The following is a 24,549-nucleotide window of genomic DNA, read 5'->3' as shown; positions in this document are numbered from 1 at the left end:
GTCTAGAAAAGACCATGAAGAAAAATGACAAAATTTCATACAGAGGAAAGAAATAAAGTCTTCCTATGCTCAGTGAGAGAAGAGTAACAAGCTTAAAATTGCAACAGGAGAAATTTTGAGATAAGGAAAATCTTTCCGGTGGTTGGAATAGACTAGCAGTGAAACGTGTCGCTTACGGAGGCTGCAAAATCTCCACCATTGTAGATTTACAGCGACACATATAACTGTCTAAACCATTCCTGACAGGTGAGTCTGCCTTGAGTCAGGGACATCAGCCAGGTGATTTCTCACAGTCCCTTGAAGCCCTATGTTTAATGACATGTATAGACCTGCAAACAGCACACTGTAAGATTTAAATTAAAAAAAAGCAGGTAACACAATGGTTGTTCTGCACTGACTCTTCATGTTATTTCACTCCATGCAAAATTGGTAGCTACCGCACCAGAAGTCAATATAACAGTTTAACCTCACCTTGTTTCTCAACTGGAAAATTATTGGCATTCCTATGTCTGTATAAACTTTTAGTCTGAGCAGACAAAGTAATTTAGAATCAATATTTGCACTCATGCATCTCAACCCCGCTGGAAAACAAGATAAACAACACAAGTGCAACCTGATGTCACTTAATTCCCTCATGTTGGGAAGTGCCTCGTTCCCACGTTGTTTTAACGAACAGCGCTGTGGTGTCCAGTTCTTTGGCATTTGGGGAGTTTGGGCTCCCCTCCATTGGGTGCCCAGGAACAGGATTCAAGAAGCCAGCATATTGAATGGGAGCTACCCAAGCCAGCCAGTGACAAACATGACTCCTCAAGAAAGGCTAGGTGCGCAGAAAGCAGGTGCTGTTGAGGATTCAGAGATGTAAATTCTCTTCTAGTATTGGCTGCCTATGACAAATGAGTCTCTTCTTGCAAAAAAAGCTGATTTCAAACAGGACACGTATCCATGAAGTGAGACCTCCCCTTACACCCAGTCCCCCTTCAGACCTGGAACAGAGCTCCCCACCAGTAGTCACGGACATATACTCATTTTGCTGTCTCTCTGACCAACCAAAAGTTTAAGTATTTCATACTGAATTAATGGTTTAAAAAAGAGACAGCAAGATAAGGTACCTCAGAATATCCTGTAAGAAACAAGCCTGGGACCTTATCATAGTGATATCCGGCAGGCTTCTTGACAGAAGTGCAACCAGGTTTAACTTCCCTGCTAACTCAAAACTGGTGAACGAGCACACTGCATCAGCAAAAGCGCAAGTTTTATCAATGTAACAAGTGTCATCTGGTCAGTATAATCTCATTCAACTAGACAGAAAACTGTACAGCCTAATTTAGACATCCAGGCTTTCTGGACACGGTTTATGAGAAGCTCTAAGTCACATCTCTTTAATCATCTCATATTAAATTATAATGCAACCAGACGCCAAACAGCCACTGATAATGAAAAACATGAACAGTGTGGGAAATAACATGATTTAGCATTACACTTGGGAAGTCAGAAGGGCTTACAGCAGAATTTAAAGCGTTATCTGTACTTTCTCTCATAGGTGTTGCAAGAATGATTTTTCTGTTTCTCCAGCCCGTTAATGCTAGCTAAGCACAAGCCTTGCCTTCCAACACGGTCAGATTTTCTTTGCAGCAGACAGGCCCTCTATAACCTAATTTCAGAAATACCTGACTTTTAAAAGTAAAGCTTTTATCCCGATTCTGACCTGAAGAACCCCTGTTGCTCCCAACCACTTACTAAGATGTGACAAAAGGGAAAGAAAGCAAGCCGATTCTCCTTAAACCTCATGAATAAGAGCATTCTCTAATCACTGGGTTCTTGACTATGAGGGAAAGCGATGACATCTGTGACCTCTGCACTGCGTGCAACCCAGCGGACCAATGTGTTCAGGGAACGTCTGAGTACGTCTCATGAGCAAGAGAGATTGGTGACAAGTTTTGTTCGTAAATCCTTCAGAGGCACACCGTAGTATTTGCTTTGATGGCTCTGCATCAAAGCTCATCAGCAGGAGTGTAACTTTATGCACACCTGTAAGTTAGCAAAGGCCCAGTGGCACTTAAATATCAGACTATAATTCTCCATGTAAATCTCACTCAGGGTCTCAGTTCCTTGGTGAGTGTTCCACCAGATGCTGCAATGTCCAAATGAACCATTCTGATACCCTATATTCACTGATAAACTCCCTAAATCCATGGGCTAGATGAGTAAGTGTAATACAGTATCTAAAACTGTTAAGAAACAACCTCATTTAGTTAGAACTTTCTAGGTGGAGCTGAGTGACCCTGGTGAAACTTGGTTGGCGTGCAGCATAAGAGATCATGACGCTCCAGGGCAATTCTCTGTTACATGGATAATGTACTTACATTTGCATTTGGTTCAGAGAGAAATCCCTCCCTTACTGCAAGTCATGAGGAAATTGTTCAACGTTGTGGTTGGCAAAACTTCTGGTGGTCTTGACGACAAAAAACTGATCCAGCTCTTATTAGAAAGCACATCTACTGAGAGTATTATCAGCAGCTCTGCTTTTGACTGAGGCACTGGTCAGTAATGCTGCTGCTACAGCTTGAAACTGCAGTGCCACTGGCACATATCCCAGGAAGCATGCCAGCTTCCTATGGATACTGACCACAAGAAAATGAGACTCCCCAGGAGAAACAGTGACTTGCTCACTCCCCAAAAGAAACAGGGACTAGTTCTTGACATGATCATACAGATCCATAGAAGCATCTGGTATTTTCAGTGGACACTGGAGTGGGTGAGCTTGCTACTGTATGAAGACAAACAGATGCATTTGTATTTGCACTACAAGTTTAAAATTGTCCCTTGCACATTGGTGTAAATGCTACAGCTCACTGATACAAAAGTATACAATGGGTGAGCAGTTAGAAAACTTCCTAAAAAGCAAAATAAATCAAAACAGATTTGTATTTGAAACAAACCTTAAAATGGCATAACTTCTTCTAAGCACAGAATTAATAGTCTCTAGAAGCAGAACAACTGCAGTAGGGTATGTAAAAGCAAAAATGAAAATAGAAAGCTAACCCTGGTTGCAACTTATGCTAAAACCCTTATTACACAGACACAGGTTAAGTCACCTACAAGCTTGGAACCTCTTCTGTGAAGAACGAAGAGTCAACATTTCTAATGCAATGAATTTAAATCACTTAGCAAACATTAAATATGCAATACATCTGTTACAGAAGTCAGTACTATTTACTTATTGTAATAGAGGTGCACGGAAATAGACCCAAAGACTTAAACACCAATCTACATGCAAGAGGATGCATAAGTAAGGCAAAAACCTTTACTAGGTCATGTCCAAATGGAACAAGAATCCCCATCTCCCAGAATCACCTAGCCCAAGAGGTCGCTCTCTCTGGGAGTATTTTTTATGCCCAAGAAATAAATAAGCTGAACTATCCCCATCTGTCGTTGACAGTTCATGATTGTCAGGGGAACAATCTGAAAAAGAGAGCTTGACTTACGGTATCAGGTAATACAGCCCTTATCTGCCATAGAGAAGGCAAGAACTCAGGCTTTCACTGAGGACGAAAAAAACCGACAAAAAAAGAAACGATTTTTCCCCGCTAGGCTAGCTAACCAGTGCCACAGAGGTCCCCGCAACTTTCGTTTAACCTAGGAGAATGAAATCTGAGTTGACTGCATGCTTCACCACTTCTGAGCATAGAAGAGCACATAGGTTCAAGAAATAATATAGGTTAAGCAACCGTAACAGGTTTCCAAGCATTCTGTTAATCACTTCCTTGTCATAAGCACATGCGGAGCATATACCGCACACAGCATCCACCTATTACAGTAATGCCAGAGTAGCTCCATCGAGGTTATGATTCCTCCCTTCCTCAGATTGCACGTTGTGACGGTTGCTATGATTGTAGCAACCATGTTGTACCCGACAGCAAATACAGCTTTTGTACTTCATGGGAGGGAAAAGAAAACTATTTTTTTAGATAATGGATCCATTAGACCCATGAGTAATCAGACTGGTTTTGTTCCTGCAAGGAGCTCCCACTCATTTGATTAAACCCCACGGAAATGTGCACGTCTCTTCACACCTCTGCTGTCCCCAGGCACAGGATTTTGTACACAGGTCAGTGTGAAGCTCACTCACTAATAGCATACTAAAAGCAGCATTTTGCTTTGGTTCTCCTGAGCAAACAACAGGCTTATGCCAAGTAAGTAAGGTTCTCATTCACACCTAAGGACCAAAGCTAAAGGTGATCCTTTCTAAAGAAGACCAAGGGTCTACCCAGATACTTCCAGGCATCGTCTCATTTTCAAATGTTCTGCTCCTCCATGGCATTCCTTTCCTCCCCGACTGAAAATATCTCCATTTCTTCAGTAATACTGCTTCGGATGTTTGTCTCCCTATTTTCCTTCCCCCATTCTGTTTCAGATGTGTTTCCTTTACCCTGAATTGATAGGACCAGTTTCTGATTTCATCTTCCACTAATGCCAAAGGGGCTAAAGATTTCATTCATAACATAATTTGCATTTATCTGTGCTACCATTTCCAGCTGCCTCCCACCTGTCCTGTTAATGCCTTCCAAGTTTTCACACAGGTACAACCAGACTTCTAATGATGGCTCTTTCCCAAATCCCAGCCTCTATTCAGAGCTGACCACATCACCACTACTGCCAGCTGCCCAAAACTTCGGGGCTAGTTTGTCAGCTTGTATAATCCCAGACCTGTGAGGTTGGCAACTGGAAGGTATTTGCTATATTTCAAGATTTGCTAAGCATTTTACAGAATCAGTCCATAGCAAAGCCAACATAAATTGTAGCTAGATATGTCAAGCTTTGATCATAAATAGGAATAATCATCCTCAGTAGTTCTAATAAATTTGCTGAAACTTTTGCAATACGGGTGCACAGTTTTTTCTCCCAGCAAATGATGTAGAATAAAATATGTGTTTCGAGACACTTGCCAGACACTTGTGTTGCTGGCTGCCAAAAAAAAAATCTTTGCAAGTTTTCTTATTGTTTTCATTTGAGTTCATAGTTCATAGCAGCCACCCACTTAACAGCAAATCTGCCCACATTTCATACCATCAAAGAAATTAGCAGGAATTAGTAGGAGCATCTCATCCACCTGTTTAAGCTGCCCTGCAAACTCCCTGTTTGATGAGACAGCATAGATAGTTGGAACCACTTATAGCTCAAGAGAAAACACGCTAATTAGTATCAATGTAAATTCTGCACTGGCAAAGACGTGGGAAGTGGTCCAGGAAAGATCTCAGTCTTGTCATTCCTCCTTAGGAGATCGTCCCTTAGAAGGACTGAGTTTCTGGAATCCCCATTAATCTGGAATTCCCACTAATGCCATTGCGTAAGCGGTTGATGGCAGGGTCACAGCCAGGGTACCACGGAAGCACTGCCCGGTCACCCGGTCCCATTGGCACACCGGTTTCAGGTAACTCTCACCTGATCAGAAGGTGTAGCTCCATACGGACAAGCCTGTAAACCGCACCCTCAAGCACCTACACTGCCACCGAGTCAAACGAATCCATCCAGAGCCATCTAAAGCTATACAACTGTTTACATACTTTATCTTCTTTTATGAGATGTTATCTGCTCGTCTGTGACGATTTATGCACTTCACTCGTAGTCCATTTCTAAATCACCTGGAATGAAGAACATAAGTAGAAAGGCCTACTTTCATTTACAATTTGAGCAACTGCTTTCAGAAATTGAAGTCCTGATGGTATCTTCTAGGTATGTCTTAATTTACCAGGCTTCTCCAGCAAGGAGAAGAATAACACAAGCGGGTAAGACTCTGGATCAACTTAGTAAACAGATCCCAAAAATCACGACAGTGACACTTCCACTTCACACAGCACCATGGTTAGCACAAGCAAGGCACAGGACTGCTGTTTCCAAATGCCACTGTCAAGACACAAGGCGATGGGTAAATTCCTCTTTTTTTACCTTAGAGCCGGGCTGGTTATCCCGGGCTCCCAAGAGCTCTCGGAGCAGTCTGACAGCCATCCCTCTGTTTTAAGCCATGCACACATACCCAGCTGAGGGGAGCAGCCTGGGTGGCCTCCCCGGGTCACCAGTGCCCTGGGGGCCTGCCTGTAAGGCAGGGCAGACCAGGGCCAGACCTGGAGGAGGTGGCCGGGCCTGGGACCCTCAGCATGGAGGTGCCAGCGCACTGACCCGCACCCTCCCCGGGGAGGCGCCAGACGGCCCCGCTCGCCCCCAGCCCCTTGCTGCCTCCCCATGCATGGCGGCCTCGCCTTTGTGTGAGCTGCGCCGTGTTTACCCTCCCACTTCCTTGTTCCACTCCAGTGCGAGGGCCATAAACCGCCCAGCTGGCACGGCCGAGCCCTCGGCAGCACGGGCAGGAGGAAGAGGAGGGAGGGGGATGGCGGCCAGGCCCCTGCTTCGTGCCGGGAGGGCACCTCGGGTGCCACCGTGGTGGTTGGGAGCAGAGCCCTTCCCCTAGGGCTGGTGCCATTGCCTGCAGTGGGTGCCTCATGCCCACTGGCCACCCTCATGCCGGGGTCTGGGGGCGTGCCAGGGGGGAACAGGACCTACTTCCCCTTCTTCTCAGACTTCAGGGGCCGCAATGTGACGGCCCTGCGTATCGGTGAGTCGTCCGCCCTGGCCTCCATCTTCCTGCTGGCCTTGGCGGGAAATGTCTGGGGCATCTGCCTGCTGGTGCGGCGGCGGCACCGGCTGTGCGCCGCCAACTGCCTCGTCCTCAACCTCTTCTGCGCTGACCTGCTCTTCATCACCGCCGCGCCCTTCATCGCCGTCGTGCGCTGGACCGAGTCCTGGGTGCTGGGCGACGTCGTCTGCCACATGTTCTTCTACGTGGTGACCCTCAGCGGCACCGTCGTCATCCTCTCCCTCTCGGCCGTCAGCCTGGAGCGCGTCGTCAGCATCGCCCGGCTGCGCCACGCCGCCTTCCGCCGCCGCAAGGCGCTGGCCGCCGCCCTCCTCCTCATCTGGGGCTTCGCCGCCCTCGCCACCCTCCCGCTCTGCTGCTTCTTCACCGTGGTGCGGCTGCCCGCCGCCGACGGCGAGGTGAGGGCGGGCGCCGCCGGGGAGGGCCCGCAGGGCGGCCGCCCCCGCAGGAGCAGGACGCTGGGCGGCCGGGGCCGGGCCGGGCCGGGGCGGTGGGCGCCGGGGGAGAGCGGGCGTCGGGAGGCGGCAGGAGTCAGGCGGGGGCGGCGGGCGCGGGGCCGGACGGCGAGGGAGGCTCGTCCGCCTCTGTCACGGAGGGGAGACTACTTCTGGGGAGCGGGCAGGGCTCGGTGCTCCGGGCACGTGCCGAGGTTGTCCCCGAGGAGCGGCCGGAGCTCCCCCCGGCAGGGCAGCCCGGCAGGCCCGCGCCCGCTGTCGCCGTCGGCAACGGCGCCGTCCCCTCCCGTCCCGCTCTCCCGGCGGGCCCTCCCATTAGATGCGAAATGCGCATCGGCTGCAATTTTTTTTGCGTTCCCCAGCGCGGCTCGGAAGTCCCCTTTTCAGCACACTTCCCCCTTACCGAGGGGTCAGCATCCTGGGAGAGCTGCCCAGCACATGCGGCAGCCTCTGTACGAAGTGGCCATGCACGGATTTTTCTGCCTAGTATTTTGAAATGCGTACAGAAGTACACCCAACATGACACTCGAATACATGATTAAGTTCTATAAGTTTCAATTTTAAAGTTGTCATTAGCATTTGATACGAAATTTATGGCAATATTTAGTTTGTGGACAACACATCTATTGGTAATTGTATGGGCTTTTAAAACCATGGAGTAATACATTAATTGACTGCTCTGCTTGAGTAGAAAGCTTTCACAGACTTGATTTAGCCTGCAGCTGTTTTCTCCGTAGGCATAGAGGGAGATAAGGACAACTGTGTAGTAAAAATAACTGTACAACGTTGATTTTCTTCTTTATTCTTTGTAAACAGGAGATTCAGATTTGCACCTTGGTTTGGCCCAGCATTGCAGGAGAAATAGTTTGGGATGTGACCTTTGCCATTGTTTTCTTTCTAATACCAGGTTTAGTCATTGTCATCAGTTATTCCAAAATCTTACAGGTATGTTTTTCCTTTACATTTTGTTGTAGAACAAAGGGAAGTAAACAGTAACTCACTAGGCATCAACATGTTGTCACTGAATACAAATACACCTAAAGGGAATAGACTTCATTTGCTCAGTAAATGGTAAGTATGTGATATAAAATGAGGTACTTCAACCTGTACAGCCTATATGTTTCAACTAAGAACGTGCTTGAACAGCACATTACCAGAAGCCCAACACAAAGTTTGTCTTCATTTATATGTAGTATTTAATACACTTCCCCATTTATGCGCTGTTCATATTGAAAGTCTGTCAATCTGCTAAATGCTAAAAGTGTCAAGCATTTGAAATAACTAAAAACTAGATTTTGCTTTCCTTGAGCCTAAACTCCAGAGTCACAAGGGATTTGTAAGAAAGCAAAGAGAGGCAGGACTAGAAAAAATCCATCCCCTTTTAGATCTGCTGATTTTCTGCATGTATTTTTAGTACACAGATCTCGTTAGATTACACTAATTCCTCCACAATTTCAAACTTTGTGAACAAAAACTGTAAATTAAACACTCTGCTTCCATTTTCTTTCTGAGTGGATGTGGTTTAACTGCTGAAATATAGGCCAAGACACCAGGCACCACAGAGTTTTAATCTATGTTCTAGCAAGCATGATATTAGTTATCTAAATTCCTTTTAAAACATCTGATTTCGTAGCCCTTCCTCTTCCAAAAACAGAGTGAGAAAGAGCTAGAAATCTTCAAACTAGGCGCTGCAATGCCTAGTTTTTAGCAACTGCCCCCAAAAGATTCTTGATTCCTGTATTAGGTAATTAAACTTCTCATATATAAGGAAATTACAGGTTTTGGAAAGGAACTTCAAAATACACAGATTATTGAGCAGGGAATTAACTGATGGAATGCTGAGCACCAAGGGGCTGTGGGTGCATGCACCAGAGCTGCACATAGATGTTTCCATGAACCTAGGACCTAGAATCTGGGCTCTACATGTACTTGCCTATTGATCAGGCTTAAACTCGTAGTCAAAATCATCAGCTCTTAGTTTCTGTACACTCTATAAGCTCATTACAACCTTGAGGTAAATGCATTGGGTAAACATCTTCTAGCGAAGTAAAGCACTTGCCTTTTGCAACCTCGTATTGGCTGTAGGCAAAGAACATGCAGTAACTGGGCGGGGAGCCTGAGCCCTTTGAAAGAACTACAAAAGCTGCAGGCCAAGGAATGCCACAGTCCTTGGTCAGAGACCGGGACAGTAATGGCGTTCCTCTTGTCCATGCAGACTCCAGATGACAACAGGTAAATTCAGAAAACACAGTGGCATGTATTTGGGGGCTACAAGCTCCAAAAAGGTGTTTGGAATACTGGATTACAAGACAGCCCCATGCTGCCGTGCTCACGTTTCTTTTCCAGCTTGATAAGCTGGAAAACACAGATGCTAAGATGCGTTGGCATTTTTCCTGAACTGAAAAAGAAACGAGGCCCATAGCAGGATCCCATCTGTTGTAACTGAATCTTCTCTCTCACGCAGCTCTCCAGGAAGCAACCAGAACTCGGCTGGAGAATGTCTTAATCCCTGAGTCATTCCCAAGAGCTGATTCACTCTCACTTCGTGAGAACGCTCCGTGATGCCAGTGCACACAGAGTACAATGCTCAGTGTTACTGGAAGCAGTTCAAAGCATTCGTGTATTCAAATAACAGAGCATCTATGATGGTGATGATTCACTACAGATATAAGACCTCAAATTTGTTAACAAATATACTCTACAAATGTATACTTTACAATTTAATCTGAAACTAAGTATTATTTTTACGTAACACTTCCCAGAACCCTGACAAAAATGACAGATTAGAAGCCATGATTTGTAATTAAGTTATTTGTTTTTGTGTTGTTCTCCCTCTCAGGCAAGACTTGGATAAGAGGCTAGAACTAGTAAAGATGTTCATGTTCTGGAAGTTACGTACTTGTATATACAGGACTGCTAAGTTCCTGGTTCTCAGAGCGTGCTCCAGATGCCCACTATGGGTATCTAGATTCCTTATACTAGGCAGACCAAAAAGAGATCCAAAACATATCACTGCCACCCCATTTCAGTTGAGCACTTCCTTAAGATGCAGTTGCGTCTTATTTACTGCAGTCCTGGTGATTCCCGCATTCTTAGTTCTAGGCTGTGCAGCTCCAGCAGGAAAGATGGAGGGTGCTTATATGGGACAGATACAACGGTATCTGATGAGGACATTCTGTAGCCGTTTTGAACAGTGGAGGCTGAGGAGGGTACAGAACTTGGTTTTCCCACTTTTATATTAGAAGTGGACATTAGTCCTTTGTGTTTCCTGAAACCCTCATTCTTCCTAAGACAGGTTAGGTGGTCTCTGAGAACAACTCTTGGATCGGATTGTTTGGAGGAGTTAGCCTAGTTTCTGGATTCCAAATGGATACAGCAGAAGATCATCAGGCTGGAAGAGTTTTACACGTTCAAAACATCAGAATTCTCTGCCCCTTTTAAGTCAGGGCAGCAGCTAGTGAGACTGTCCCCTTCTCAGGCTCAGTAGATGCTGAGAAGCCCATTTTTGGGTCACGGGTTTTGATTCATACACCTACATTCTGTTGAAAACTTTGGTAGATGTCTAGCTTCTTAATGAATATTTATTCTAGGCCATCTGTCTCTGTGACACATCTATCTCTGTGACAAATTCTGAAAACTGCAGAAAGAATGACAAGTTACTCGATATATATATAACCATTTTCATCCTTACCTGAACTAGGAAGCTATTAAGTATTACTAGTGTTCGCAGGAAGAGCCTTACGCCTTTTGACTTTCCTACTTAGACACCAAATTGATGGAGGCTTTTGAAAATACTCCTTCTTTACCCACGCAGGGGGTAAAATGGCATCCCAATTATTCAGCCTAAATGTTTGTTTGCTAAATATTTCAATTTTGTTTTATTTGCATCAGATATGTGAATGTAAGAGACTTACTGTGCTATGCCAACTTCAGTGAAGACAGGGATGTAGAGCATGAGATTGAGAGTTTTCTGCAAGCCTTTGGGATTCAGTATTCTGCCTAATGACACGTGATTCACACCCATGAATACTAGATTCCCAAACTACCCATAGTCTGGTTTATTACATCAGACAGTACTTTTACGAGACACGGATTTTCATAGTGACAAAAGGATCTGTAAGATTTCAGGTTAGTTCATAGAAAGAAATTCTGATTACTGACTGAAAAACTAAAAGTGTACACAAAAAAACGTAAAATCCCATTCAAATTTAAAATGTATCATGATTTAGTTACCGTAATAAATTCATGCTCCTTCTAATACCTACCTTACAATATCAGCATGGCCATAAGAGAATTGGATTGCATTCCTTCTTGCGCATCAACAGGATTGTTAACTATGTTCCAGTTTGCATTTGTGAAAAAAAATCAATGGGTTTATTTAGATAGAACAAATTAGGTCATAATTTGAAGTTAATGGGGTTTCATGAGTAATTAAGACTATTTTATGCTGAAAAGTATTTATGGCTGGTAGAGAGCCGTGAGGAGAACAACCAGCTTGACTAGTATTGAGGTGAGTTCATAGCTGAGAGGGAAAAAAAATGCTAGTGAAGTGTGAATGTTTGAAATGGAACCACTGACAAAAAGGAGGAATCTAATTCTGCAATGCCTTTTTTGTAGTCACTTTTCAAAACAGAAACATCATGTGCCAAGATTTACTTTTGCACTTGTAAAAATGTGTTAATAATTCTTCTAGGTTTCAGTGAAAGTTACTTTCTTCTCTTTTACTGCAGATTACAAAAGCATCAAGACAGAGTTTAAATGCTGGTTTAGCCTACTCAGAAAATCATCAGATTCGTGTTTCCCAGCAAGACTACAAACTATTCCGAGCCCTCTTTGTGTTGATGATCTCTTTCTTCATCATGTGGAGCCCAATTATAATAATTATTCTTTTAATTTTAGTTCAGAACTACAAAAAAGATTTAAATATTTTGCCATCAGTTTTCTTCTGGATAGTGTTATTCACTTTTGCCAACTCTGCTGTCAATCCAATTTTGTATAACCTTGCCCATTTCAGACGTAAATGTCGGGAGATTCTTCTCTGTTGTACAGGGAACCCTGTAAGGCATGGGGCTGGTACAGAAACCACTGCAAGAAGAAGTAACCATGAACAACCAAATTTGTCTTTCATTACCAGATAATTATTTGAAGTCTGAGCTGTGCCAGATTGGATGTTAGTGTCTACACTATCCCAGGTGGAATAGGTCACTATGTTATAGTATTATATGCCAGAGAAGGAAAAAAACCCCCTAAATCTGTATTTTTAATTCCTGCAGGTAAAATTCTCTTGACTTCACTGCTTTGCCCCAGTAAGATCTGGACAATTTAATCGAATGGATTGAATTCTCCACTTAAACTGAAATAAATAGGAATATGGTAGTGAACTTGGCGAATGTAAAATAGTTGAAATAAGTATTTACCAGATGAATTAATTTCTATGAGGGTACATTTTCAGTTGGCATAAGTGTCATTAACTTTAATAAAGTTATAGTGAATCTATATCAAGAGGGCACCTGATCCACTTTTACTCTATTTTCTACTGAGTAAGAGAGATCAACTTTCTAGTGAAAATGTACATCCTCAGAAAGTATCTGCTCTTTTTTCCAATCCCATTTTAAAAATGCACTTGATTATACACTTAGATAACTGACTGCCTGAACATAGGTTTGGGCAGACTAACCAATTTCGTGTAGGAAACAAGATGATAAACATGTATTATCACCAAGTGAATGACCAATTTAGTTCCATCTCAAATTAAAAATATGGACACAACGCCTGTTAATTTATAAATAAAGAATAAATAAATAAATGTTTACTTGTGTGTAAAATAGTTCTTTAAAAAAGATGCATATTTTTTATGTCTTCAGTAGTCATATAACAAAGTTAACCAGTGATATATAGGGTCACTGAAATTCCTTCCTCCTTTATGAAATTCCATTTGGAACGATTTCCAGTATTTCCTAGAAAAAAGGTGACATTGTATTTGAAAAGAAATTAAAAGTTTTAGAAAGCAAATACATGTATTTGGTTTTTTTTTAATTAAAACTCTTTTAGTCAGAAATTGAAACCACTAAAAAAAGAAAGATTAAATTCTTCATTATCGCCATCTGTCACCAATTCAAAATAGTGCATTAAGATAACGGTTTACTAATAAAACCAATGTCTACATATGTACAGAAGTGCATACAAACAATTTGCATCCCCTGTAATCCAAGTTTATTAAAATGTTTCATTGGTTTATTAACAAGGTGAGCTACACAGCTCAGATAAATATACTCAAAATCTAAATGAAGCCGTTTAAAAGGTTTTCAAGAGAACACCCGATCAGTGTGTTAACTTTACATCCGTGGTGCTGTTACATGGTTTCTTTCCATAGTTTTGGATCTCCTTAAGAGCAAAATCCTGAAACACACAAAAACCAAAATTGCATTTTTCAACCACACTAGACAAAATTAAAATACACAAGCTTTCACCAAATTTAAAATGCATACATATCAAATTTCTTTAAAATGCTCTTGAGCCCGGCAGTCTCTTACTTGTAATGATACTGCCAGTACCTTGCTCTGCAGTTTATAATTCAAAAAAATTTTCAACTCGGAACAAAACAGGAATTCATCCAATTTGGTACACCTGTCCTGAGCATTTTAATACTTTGGCAAACAAGGTACTCCATAGATCAGTGATAAAGAGTTACTTATTTACTTTAACAAGCTTCAATTATTTGCCTTTTAAAAATTATTAGTTTAAGAATGTCTTTCAACAACATAAGAATCTCCTGACCTCCAAAACTTCTAATGGCAATAGTAAATTAGCTGAAGGAATATACCACTCTTTAATTCACAACTTTTGCTTCTAGTAAATGCTAACAGCAGATTCATCTTTCAACTCTACTAACATGATGTCGTATTGTATTTACAAGCGGTCCCACTGTGATATCCACACTCACATTGCATAACTTAAAGGAACTTGAGCTATTACTCTGAGAGACGAAGTGTATCACAGCCTGATCCATATTTGGAAAGGAGCTACCATCAGAAATGCAATGCAAGTTACAACCAAAAACCTCATAATTTCCTAGGCTTCTCTTTTGCCTTAAAGAGCCAGTATAAAAAGAACAGATATTTTAGATTTTTATTTCCATCAAGGTAAGTTTTGCACATCTATTAGGGGTTTTTTTTGAGAACTTAATTTGAGTACAGTATTAATTTAAAAAGCTAATGAAAAATCTTTGGGGAAAAAATTAGCTTCAAGACATCGGCAGAGTATGCACAATTAGAGCCTATTCTTGCAGCCACCTATTAACATCAGTCAGAATTTTAGCACAATAACAACTGAATGCAGGTCAGTACAGGCAATTGAAGTTGGCTTTTTTTTTGCTACTAATTCTGTAGCTCTTAATAGCAGAATTAAAACTAAAGTAGCAAGGCTTCCAATCCCACTCATAAGGAATTAAGTGAATTTTCTAAGAGTTTCTGATATAAAGCTTTCAATAAATGTTTTTTTTCAGTTCAGCTCACAATCATTTTCTCATTCCCAAATGTACTTGCTTTGCAGGAACTTTGGCTTAATGATACTGGAGAATTCAGAATCAACTAACACTGTGGTAATTACAGGTCCTGATCACAGTGAGAGGAGAATGCAAATTGCTGGCTTTAAGTTTCATTTATACTTTGGTGCTAGGCTCATAAAGATTAACTCTGGCATAATCCTCAATAAAAAGCAGACAGCATTCAGGACCCAGGCCACTATTTTTCATTTACAAACAGTATGGAACTTGCATAGTCTTATCAGACACTGCACTCAACACCTAACATCTGAATATAAATTAGGGTAGCAGACAAAGAATGCAGCACTTGGTGCAGCTTGGTAGATTTGATATTTCTATAACAAACTAGAGGCAGCATGATCAGCTTTTAAATTAAGGTTGGGAAGTCAAAGAATATTTAAGGCTGAACTTTCAAAAGACATTCCAAGCTTTTATTTTTAAATGACACTATTGGTTCTATGTTCTGTGAAAAAATACAAGCATTCTATTATATAGAAGTTCTGAGATATTTGAAGAAGTTATATCACAAATTATGAATTAATGAATATATTCAATTTTTCTTTTTGGTTTATACTTTCTTGCAAAGATTGACAATACATTTATCACCTTGCAAGCCTCATATAGTGTAGAAATAATAGAAACACAGGTTCCACCATGCTGAATCAGACCAGTACTTGGACTAGCCCAATATCCTGATTTTACAGTGGGAGAGTACTTTCTCTGGGTTTGACAGAAATGCAAGGAACCACCGTAACACACCCCTCTCAAAGTCACAGCACAACAGCTGTATATCTACACTTTATCTTAGATTTAATACAAAAACATCCCTAATCATCTCATTATTTTGTTTTCTCATCTTCAGAAATTTTTATTCTTGCTGTACTTCATTTGAAGAGCAGTGAATGCAGCATTCAAACCAAGAAAGTATCATCAATTTATATGACATTGTTTCTTTTCTATCCTACCCTTTATGCAATCATACACATCATTCACAAAAGCCAATTTCATTTGCATTTATGCTGTCTCTTAGTCTTGACTACCTTAAATCTTAACTGTCTCTTATGTTGTCTCCAAATTCTCATTCAAGACAAAATCTTTATTTTCATTGTTGTCAGGCACTTTTTCCAGGTCACTAATCAGTATTCTAAACACCACCCACCTTAGCAGATCTTTCAGGCACCCTGTTATCAGCATACCTACTTTACAACATGGCAATATATTACTCTCTGTTTATAAATCAGATGAACAGGTAATAGAGCCACAAGAGCTGACTGTGCTCATCTGTTCTGACTTTCTTTATAATACACAAAAGTTCCTTCAGTCAATCCCAGTTTATTCTAACATGTCATTTAGAAAAGCCTTTAATCTTGATTTACAGATTTCAGTGATGAAGAACATACAACAGCTCTTGGTAAACTGTTCCAAAGGTTAATGACCTTTGGACTTAAACAAATGGCTATTTATTTCTGCTCTGAATGTGTCCAGTTTAAAGTTCCATCCATTTTAATTTATTATTCCTATGTTTGCAAGTCCTTTATTATCCAATTCCCATTGTTTGTGTGGGCAAGCACAGACTTTGCTCAGGTCAGCCTTTAACCTCTTTCTGATGAGAAAAGATCAAGGTCTTTGAAGCACTCACTAGAGGACACATTTTTACAAACTTTCAGTCATTTTCTCTGCTCTTCTTTGAAACTTTCAATTCATCCTTGGTACCCTTTCCAGTTATGATTATCATCAAACGTGACATAGCAAGCAGACCTATGCCAAGCACAACAGTCTCATATGAGTCTGTAAATTCATCTTTTGCATCCTTGGTTTATGCATCCAAGAATCACATTAACTCTTTTGGCTACAGCATTACATTGGGAGTTCACATTCAGCTGATTCACCAGTCAAGTCTTCTGTAGATATCGTGTCTTCCAGAATGCAAGGCGGGGTAGGGACAAGTACGCTACTATTTTATTCGTTCTAAATATTCTGATCTGTCTTCTTCATTCTTTACTATTCCCCACCTGGGTGTAATCTTTACCAGTAAGTATATTACGTTTTCTTCCAGATCATTGATTAAAGTAGCATAAATTACAATTTGACCTTTTCTAATATACTTGAGCACAAGTGAACTAATCTGTCTCCTTCCCTGTGTTGCAAGCTCAGCCTGACTTATGACTCAAGATAGAGTCATACTTCCAGTATGAGGGATATGTCCCTCTTCCACAACCCTTCATGAAACGGTTGGCATGAGGGCCTGTGAGAAAGGGTCTGCTATAAGGCACCCTTTCCAAGACTTCTGGTTTTCCTTAAAAGCGTTTTGTGAAGAATTTTTCAAAGAAGTTTTTGAAAATACATTCTATTCCCTTCAACAACTATTTTGTTGAGAAAGGCAAAGAGTTCTGATTAAAGAGACAAATTTTCTCTTTACAGGAACTATGAAGTTTATCCTTACTATATTTACTCATACTACATTGATTTAATTGTTTTGCAACTTCCTGTAATTATTGTTTCAGCTGATGTGATACGCCACATAAAAAGCTATACACCTTAGCTTTCCTTCGGATGAGGGAAGTAAAGGTTGGAAATAACTTACTACAAGTTTCAGTTTTCAAAAGACAATGTTATAGCCACTAAGTAAAAGATTTCATGCATTTGCTATTTAATGAGCAAGAGACTCCCAGTGCTTTAGTCATTAAACCCTGAAATAAAATTATTCAGAAAAAAATGTTCTTACCATTATGAACGATAACTCTGTATTTTCTGTCCAAGCAGAGGTCTATCTGCCTTTGCCTGACAATTTTCTGTGCCTCTGGAGGCAATCCCTTGGGGTCCCGGGAGAACACAAAGGAATAGCTATCAGCACAAGTGCCGTCTTCATTTAGTTGGCGGCAGGAGTAATGAAGAGCATACGTATCATAATCTGTGTCCACCACCCAGTGATCATCATCTGGAAGAAACCATAGCAAAGAAGCAAATGTGTTAGAGACACAAGTAAAATCTAGTAAATCTAAAGAGATTGCTGCCATAACTCTGCAAAGAAAATAATACGATGAAGATTGGTATAAATGATAACAGATTAGCTCTTAGTTTATTCCTGTGTCCAGTATTTAATTCCACACTTTGGTGGAGGTTTTTTTTTTAAAAAAGAAAATAAGCATATTTATCAGGGACAGTGGTGGAGAGAACAGGAAATGGTTGGCACCACTGCTTCTCCTCTAACATGGGCACAGAACAAGAGCAGCATGAAGTCATAGAATCATAGAATAGTTTGGGTTAGAAGGGACCTTTAAAGGTCATCTAGTCCAACCCCCCTGCTGCGGGCAGGGACATCTTCAACTAGATCAGGTTGCTCAGAGCCCCGTGAAATCTGACCTTGAATGTTTAATAAATGTCTTGTAAATCCATGCCTGAATATCATTATAAAATGTGGCAACAAACACAAAAAAGAACCATGTATTACGGTAGCTACCATAAAGTACAAAGAAAGTTTTCTTATTTTAACCAAAAAAGGGGAACAGTCAGACAGAAAATAGTTTAAAAAATAAATAGAGAAGCTAAATGTGCTCTTGGTCATGCTAGTCATGCTCCAGGTTACTCAAAACCATAACTATTTTCCTACCAGGGATGTTACTTAAACTGTATTTTTAAGGAAAAAGATTATCATGCAGTTGCCATGTGTGTTAGAAGTGTATATGCTACAAGCTCTATCATAAACCCTCTTCTCAAAACACAGTTACAATTTCACAATTTTTCACAGTTACAATTACTATTTAGCCAGGTAATCTGATAAAAAATCTGGTCACACAGACACCCTATGCTAACAGAAGTGAACCTAGGTGTTTGCAGTAAAACGTGTCATCTCTGCACCTTCCTCTCCTGGAGCAAAAGATCCTCCCTTGCACTAAGTCTGCGCTGATGAAGGCAAGACTATGTTCTGTTCCCCATCTCTCCTGTGGGTGGGGACCACAGTTTTTAGAAGGGTAGAGTCTGGGGTCAGCCAGCAATCTGAAGTATCCATGAAAACATGATTCAGCAGCATGCTGCGCAGAGGTTCGGCAACAATTCAAGAGTAATTGGCAGTCAAAGCATTCTTTGTAACTGTGTTTTTGGAGAGAACGGAGGTCCAATCGCTTCCAAATTCCACCTGCTTCTCTTGGAAATAATCCATGGAAATGTCTTGAGCTACAAGTGTCTGAATCTCTACTTGGGTCAATAACTAATTTTGCAGTGACAGATGACAGGAAAATATGAATATATATATATATATACTGGATCATATTTGTTTCTTAAAACAGATAAATCTCTACATTTGCAGACATGAGACCAAGCAAAATAACAATTGCAAAATCCGCTTCCCTGCTCGACCAAGTCTGACATTAGGCTTTTCAGAGAGAACAGAAGCATCCAGTAACTGAGTTCTGAACTAAAACAAGACTTAAAATACTTCATCTGCCTTTCATTTCTTTCCAGACAGTGACCTTTGATTATATTGTTGGGTAACAAACAAAAGAAATACAAAGACATACAAAGGCCTGGTCTTCACTTGTTTGAAGACAGCCAACCGTCTGTTCCATATGAAAAATAGTGATTACCTTGTTCACATTAAGGCTTTATGTGTTTTAAGTGTGTTTAAGAAATCCAACACTACTTTTTCCTTCCCCAGCATAGACATAGAACATAACTAAGCTCCAAGTAGTTCTGCATCTTCTATAGCTAAGTACTCACTTCCTTTCTGCAGAAAAGAGGCAACGCCCCAGTACTTCATCCTGAACTTGGCAGGATCCTCTGTGTCAGTGAAAGAGCCAATCATGTCAGCACAGACATCCCAGTTACTGTAGCCAGAGAGAAAGAAAACATCACATTCAAACCTAACACCACAGATTCAGTGTGACTGTGTGACTAGCACAGGGATAGCAGGTAGGATTAGAGCACCAGTAAGCGTAGCAGAAGCCTAGTGAAATGGAACAAGAGGAAGACTGCAAACAACTTACTTGAAGAGTCTGACTCTGCCCTTTGCAGTGGCACTCATTTGTCCATTCTCATCTACGGTGAACTGGGCTACCACGTTGTCCTGCAGAAACAGCCCCTCAGGATCTTTTTTTGCCATGGCATACCAGGTGCCACTGTACTGCAAGGAAATAAGAAAGGCTGCAGTTAGACCCAGAAGTATGGAAAAAATTACAAACAGACATTACAAACTAGGGGAGGTGACAGAGGGGAGGACATGCAGATCTTTGACACCATGCCTTAAAGTTGTACCTAAGAAACAAATCTAGCTGTTCCAACAGCATAAACCCACCAATATGTCCTAGTGCAGCCAGGGTTTGTGAAAGAATTGACATTTTTTGGTATCTTATTTGTATCTGCAGTTCTCCAGTATTTAGAATACAAAATTTGGTGGGAAGAGGGTAACAGCTGGCAGATCTTGACGGATCTATGTATAAATGGTTTTTTCCTTGCAATGATGTCTGAAAACACCAGAGTATTAATTTTTCATAGAAACAACCAAGTCACTACACTTTTGTTTAGACCATACAGTTTGAGACCAGTCTGCTAAACCTCAGTTTCTGCAGTATTCCTTTACCAGATGCATCAGGATCCAGCATCTGTGGAGGTGTGGGCAACATCACACGCTTCTGCTGTTTCTCAGTATTGCAGTCTGCGACTTTGACTGAAAACATGAACACACTGGTGCTACTGAATGCCAGATTTTGTAGCCTGGGAAGAGGAGCTAGGCAAGACATCACAGATCCAGGAGAGAAAGAAGATTTACCCTGGTCTTGTCGAAGTTCTCCTTGACTTTGAAGCTGCTTACTCGGCAGTCCCGCTCTGCGGTGCTGCTGCCTAGCAAGGCCAGTGCCAGCAGCAGCAGCCAGGGCAGAGCTCTCTCCGTGTGGGCCATCCTGTCCCTGCAGCAACAGCAAACAGAGAATAGCATCAGAAACAGGCTCTACCGCACAAGCGGGGAAGGGAGGAAGGCTGCCCTGACAGGTCCGTCCCCAGGGCATCGTGCAGCTTTCCCTGATGCATATGCAGGCAAAGCACCCAGTTGTCCCCAGCCCACCGCAGCAGGGTCCCTTACAGACAGTGCCGGTCCCTGTAGCCTCTTGAGAGCCCAAGTGTTGATGGCAGTGATGGGGCGTGCAGACAGGGAATGCTTTATGTAGTCCTGGGGCTTTCGCAACCCCCTGAGGTACAAAGCCAGCATTGGAGGGGGAGTAGGGAGGCGGGCTGATGCATGCGGCAGGCTGGGGCCCCTTCACAACAGCCTCTTGCGTAACACCCATGGGTTCAGGTGGTCTTTGACCCTGACCTGCAGCCAAGCAGGGGCTAGGAGCAAATGTCTCTCTTTGGTTTTCCTAACCCGAAGGCAGAGCTCACACCTGGGCAAAGGGGTGTGCACGTGTGGGGAGAACAAAAGAGAAGAGAGGCACCCCATCTTTGCATGGGAGAGAGTGAGCTGCTTCGACCTCCTCTGTGATTTTACACACTGCAGTCCCGAGTCCCTCTTACCCAATGTGCTCAACCCAGTTACAAGGTGCAGACTTGTTTCCTCCACCTCCTCTCCAAATTCCTTTCCTCTCTTCTCCTGATAAACAATGGCAAACATCATACTTTGCAAGTTTCTGCTAATGTTTCTGAAAGCCTGGTCATGCCAGAACCTCTTCAGGTCCTCATAACTGGTTCCCTCTTGCTTCCCAAAGGCTGGCTCGGGTGCTAAACAATCTCATGATCAGCTCCCAGGGGCAGGAACTGGGGCCCTGCAAATCTTCAGGATGGCAAAAGAGTGCTTTTGTGTGGTACTGCAAAGGTGGCAGAACATATGTGTGGCCTGCAAATACTTGAGTGCATGTACACACAACATCTAGCCCTTTCGACGTTAATTTTAAATCAGAACTTCCAGAATTTCTATTCTGTTTTTGGCAAACTGTTTTCAGTTATATAAACCATTATTGTTTTCTCCTGTCCAGGCAAGTTTTGCTGCCTCTCAGTCAATATTTGTTCTATAGTTTCAACATCTTTAGGAAGCATTAGAGAAAACCTGTTAATTATTTTCTAGACATGTAACCAGAGCAGGATAAGAATGATTGTTACCAAGAGAACTAATTCACCTACTTTTTTCACCTCACAATTTTGAAAGAATAAAGGCAGAAGCCTGTTAGTTGAAAGGTCTGTGTTCATTACTTTAAGAATTAAGCAAAAATATAATTTAAATTTGGAGATACTGATGTAACATAAAAAATATGTCAATAGTAGCTGATGTACAGAATTAAAACAATTTATTCAGCATGGCTCTTCCCAGACATTTACTTCAGCCTTCTATTCCTTTCATATATTCATAAAAATATTAAACCTTTCACGGTTGCTGCCCTTTACAATCTTTTTCATATGTAATGCAAACAGTGGCACAGTCTTTTTGATTTATCTGTTATTCTTTCTTTTTTGCTTTGTGTTGGAGACTTTTTGCATAGAGAGTATATTTTTGTTCACTTTCTCAAACATCAAATGTCAGGGCTGTTCCAAGTCTGCTCTGAAGCCTTTGATTCCCTGGATAACATCGGACACTAAAAATTCCATTATGTTTAATATTAAGCTTCTACTTGGAGTAAAGAACATATTTAACACAGGTAACCAGACAGGTTGATGCATATTAATTGTCCTGAAACTTCCAACAGTAGTCTTCCAATAAGCCAACATTTCCATTTTTAAACTGAGATTTTTCAAGTTTGCTAATTCCCACAGAGGCTGAAGAGAAACAGCAATCTATATCCCTCTGGTGGCCTTTAGAAGCTTGCTCCAGCCCCTGGCAATGGTGATGCCAGTTATATATATGCATTTTTACAAAACTTTTACAAAACACTCACTAGTCTTAATATACGAATTCATCATACTTACAAGATCAAAATCAACATGGATTTTCTTTGTTCAGTGTCTCACGTGACTGATAGTAAGAAGGGGGATCATAGCTTAATTTATAACCTTTAAATCTATTACTTTCTTTAATACCAAAGAACAAAATTATTTCTTTATTCTCTGCCAATTTGTGAATTATTATTTCTCCTAAGTTTGTCCTTTTCAGAAATCTGTATACTGCTTTATATTCCCCGAGAGGTTCTTTCAGGATCAAATCTATTCCTATAAAATTTTGTCAATAACATAATTATCCATGAAAATTCTATGGCAGAGGTTTTCAAAGGAGTCTACAGTCACTCATCCAAGTGAATCAAAACCTGACGAGATTTGACCACCTCTGAAAATCTAGGTCAGTAGTCCCATTATACTTACTGCATGTTGTCCTCAGCAGTTTTAGAGACAGAGACCAATCCAGGTTTCACTGAAACAAAAATTTAATTCTGTTAATAATTTTTAATAATATCAGTTCTAAATATGTGCAAGAGCCATTACAGTCTCTTAAATTAATCTGAGGTCATCAACAAAAATAAATCAGAAACGTGTAATTTTGTATTAGCCATGGCACAGCATTTCTTTAATTGTGTGCCTCCTCTGATCTCTGCAATGTTTGGCAACTCATATCTGGTGGAGGTGCCTGGCAGACTTAGTAATTATAACTTTTAATTAATTCAGCTCCTCAAGTCTGGGATCTCTACAAACTCTAGGCAATGCCTGAGAAAACTCTTCTTTTGAACTGTTATCATTGTGGATTTGTGGGAGTGCAACTACAGTGAAGTCACACCAGTATTTCCCAGTCAGATTTCAACAACTGCAGAAGAGGACCTGGTCAAGTCAGTACAACTTGAAGGTTACATAGTAAAAAATTGGCTCTGTGCCTCTTCTGGTTTAGCTATACTTCCAACTCTGCCTACCTGAGACAGTTTATATCAATGAAGTACTTTCACAGATACAGCTAAAGCACTTCTTTGGTTCAATAAGACAAGCTTTTTAGGCAAAAAAGCTTCTCTGTTACGTCAGTTACATCTAGATCGGGAGTGTATTGGAGGAGGGATGGAAGGTTGCTGGCAGACTAGCATCATTATGGCAATGCAAGGGTGAATTTTTTCTCAGTCCTAACAGATGTAGCTATGCCAGCACAACTATATAAACTCATAAACAGTGTAAACTTTGCCTCAATTAATCATAATTTGGATTGACTTGGCTATGGGTTTGGTTGAGAAATGATGCCAGCGAGTGATTCTTGTCCAGATCTTTGGAACCTGGATATACTCCTTGCAGATTTGTACTTCTCATGCAAACAGAAAGGAATAGAATTTGGGCCAGGATTTCAATTGATTCTGAGAGCAATGTGCATAGATCAAGTCAATGACACCAAATGATTGCGGGGTTTTGGGAAAGCTTAGACAATTAAATTTAAAAGAATTATTAAAATATTGATAACACATAAACATACAAATAACCTCTAATGTAAAGCATACATTTACAAAACTTGTGCTAGGTTCAACACCAAGCTTGATAAATTTCATATATGACTTCCCATTCCAATGTTTGTAGCTGGCAGCATATTTTGAATATTATAGAAAGTTTTTTAAAAGTTAGTATGTGTTTCTTGAAACCATATTTTATTGAAGGGGAAAAAAGTCTTCTACCTTTGAATTTTGCCAAGAGGTCATAAAAAAGGGGCTAACTTCTGGCAGTGATTCTGTGATTGAAATATTTTTTACATTAATAGTCTGTAAAATTCTGCAATATTTTCCATTAGGAATAGCAACAGAAAATACACACAAAAGGTCAGATTTTCAAAGGAAATGGCAGAAAAAAGCTTTCATTGTAGGAGTTATTTTAGTTTCATTTATGACTTTGTAATAAAAAGGATGAAACAAGAGTCAAATTACTACTTAAAACATTTTTAACACTGCAACATTGAAGCTTTAAATATTAAAAGAACTAGAATTTTATTTGTGGTCACAAGAATAAGTCTAGCTCTTAGGAGA

General features: G+C 41.1%; 2 protein-coding genes across 2 annotated transcripts; one reads left to right on the top strand and one right to left on the bottom strand.

Moving 5' to 3' along the window:
- The first annotated feature begins 6,516 nt into the window (after positions 1 to 6,516).
- Positions 6,517 to 13,112, top strand: FFAR4 (free fatty acid receptor 4). The gene is made up of 3 exons (XM_076338766.1): positions 6,517 to 7,050; positions 7,924 to 8,052; positions 11,838 to 13,112. The coding sequence occupies exons 1-3, from the start codon at positions 6,517 to 6,519 to the stop codon at positions 12,243 to 12,245; spliced, it is 1,071 nt and encodes a 356-aa protein (XP_076194881.1). The 3' UTR covers positions 12,246 to 13,112.
- Positions 13,113 to 13,276: 164 nt separating this feature from the next.
- RBP4 (retinol binding protein 4) lies at positions 13,277 to 20,776 on the bottom strand. The gene is made up of 6 exons (XM_076338767.1): positions 20,724 to 20,776; positions 20,415 to 20,550; positions 19,633 to 19,769; positions 19,367 to 19,473; positions 17,376 to 17,588; positions 13,277 to 13,506 (listed from the first exon to the last, which is right to left on the bottom strand). The coding sequence occupies exons 2-6, from the start codon at positions 20,541 to 20,543 to the stop codon at positions 13,493 to 13,495; spliced, it is 600 nt and encodes a 199-aa protein (XP_076194882.1). The 5' UTR covers positions 20,544 to 20,550; positions 20,724 to 20,776; the 3' UTR covers positions 13,277 to 13,492.
- Between the last annotated feature and the right edge of the window lie 3,773 nt (positions 20,777 to 24,549).

This window comes from Aptenodytes patagonicus, chromosome 5 (assembly GCF_965638725.1).
Source record: "Aptenodytes patagonicus chromosome 5, bAptPat1.pri.cur, whole genome shotgun sequence".
Classification (NCBI taxonomy): domain Eukaryota; kingdom Metazoa; phylum Chordata; class Aves; order Sphenisciformes; family Spheniscidae; genus Aptenodytes; species Aptenodytes patagonicus.
The sequence above is the reverse complement of the archived record's forward strand: the minus strand, read 5'-3'. Positions and strand labels throughout refer to the sequence as shown.

Coding starts and splice junctions, on each gene's coding strand:
- FFAR4 (XM_076338766.1), top strand. CDS start 6,517: ATGCCGGGGTCTGGGGGCGTGCCAGGGGGGAACAGGACCTACTTCCCC. Junction 7,051..7,923: donor TGCCCGCCGCCGACGGCGAG/GTGAGGGCGGGC, acceptor CTTTGTAAACAG/GAGATTCAGATTTGCACCTT. Junction 8,053..11,837: donor GTTATTCCAAAATCTTACAG/GTATGTTTTTCC, acceptor CTTTTACTGCAG/ATTACAAAAGCATCAAGACA.
- RBP4 (XM_076338767.1), bottom strand. CDS start 20,543: ATGGCCCACACGGAGAGAGCTCTGCCCTGGCTGCTGCTGCTGGCACTG. Junction 19,770..20,414: donor AGAACTTCGACAAGACCAGG/GTAAATCTTCTT, acceptor ATTTCCTTGCAG/TACAGTGGCACCTGGTATGC. Junction 19,474..19,632: donor GGCAGAGTCAGACTCTTCAA/GTAAGTTGTTTG, acceptor CTCTGGCTACAG/TAACTGGGATGTCTGTGCTG.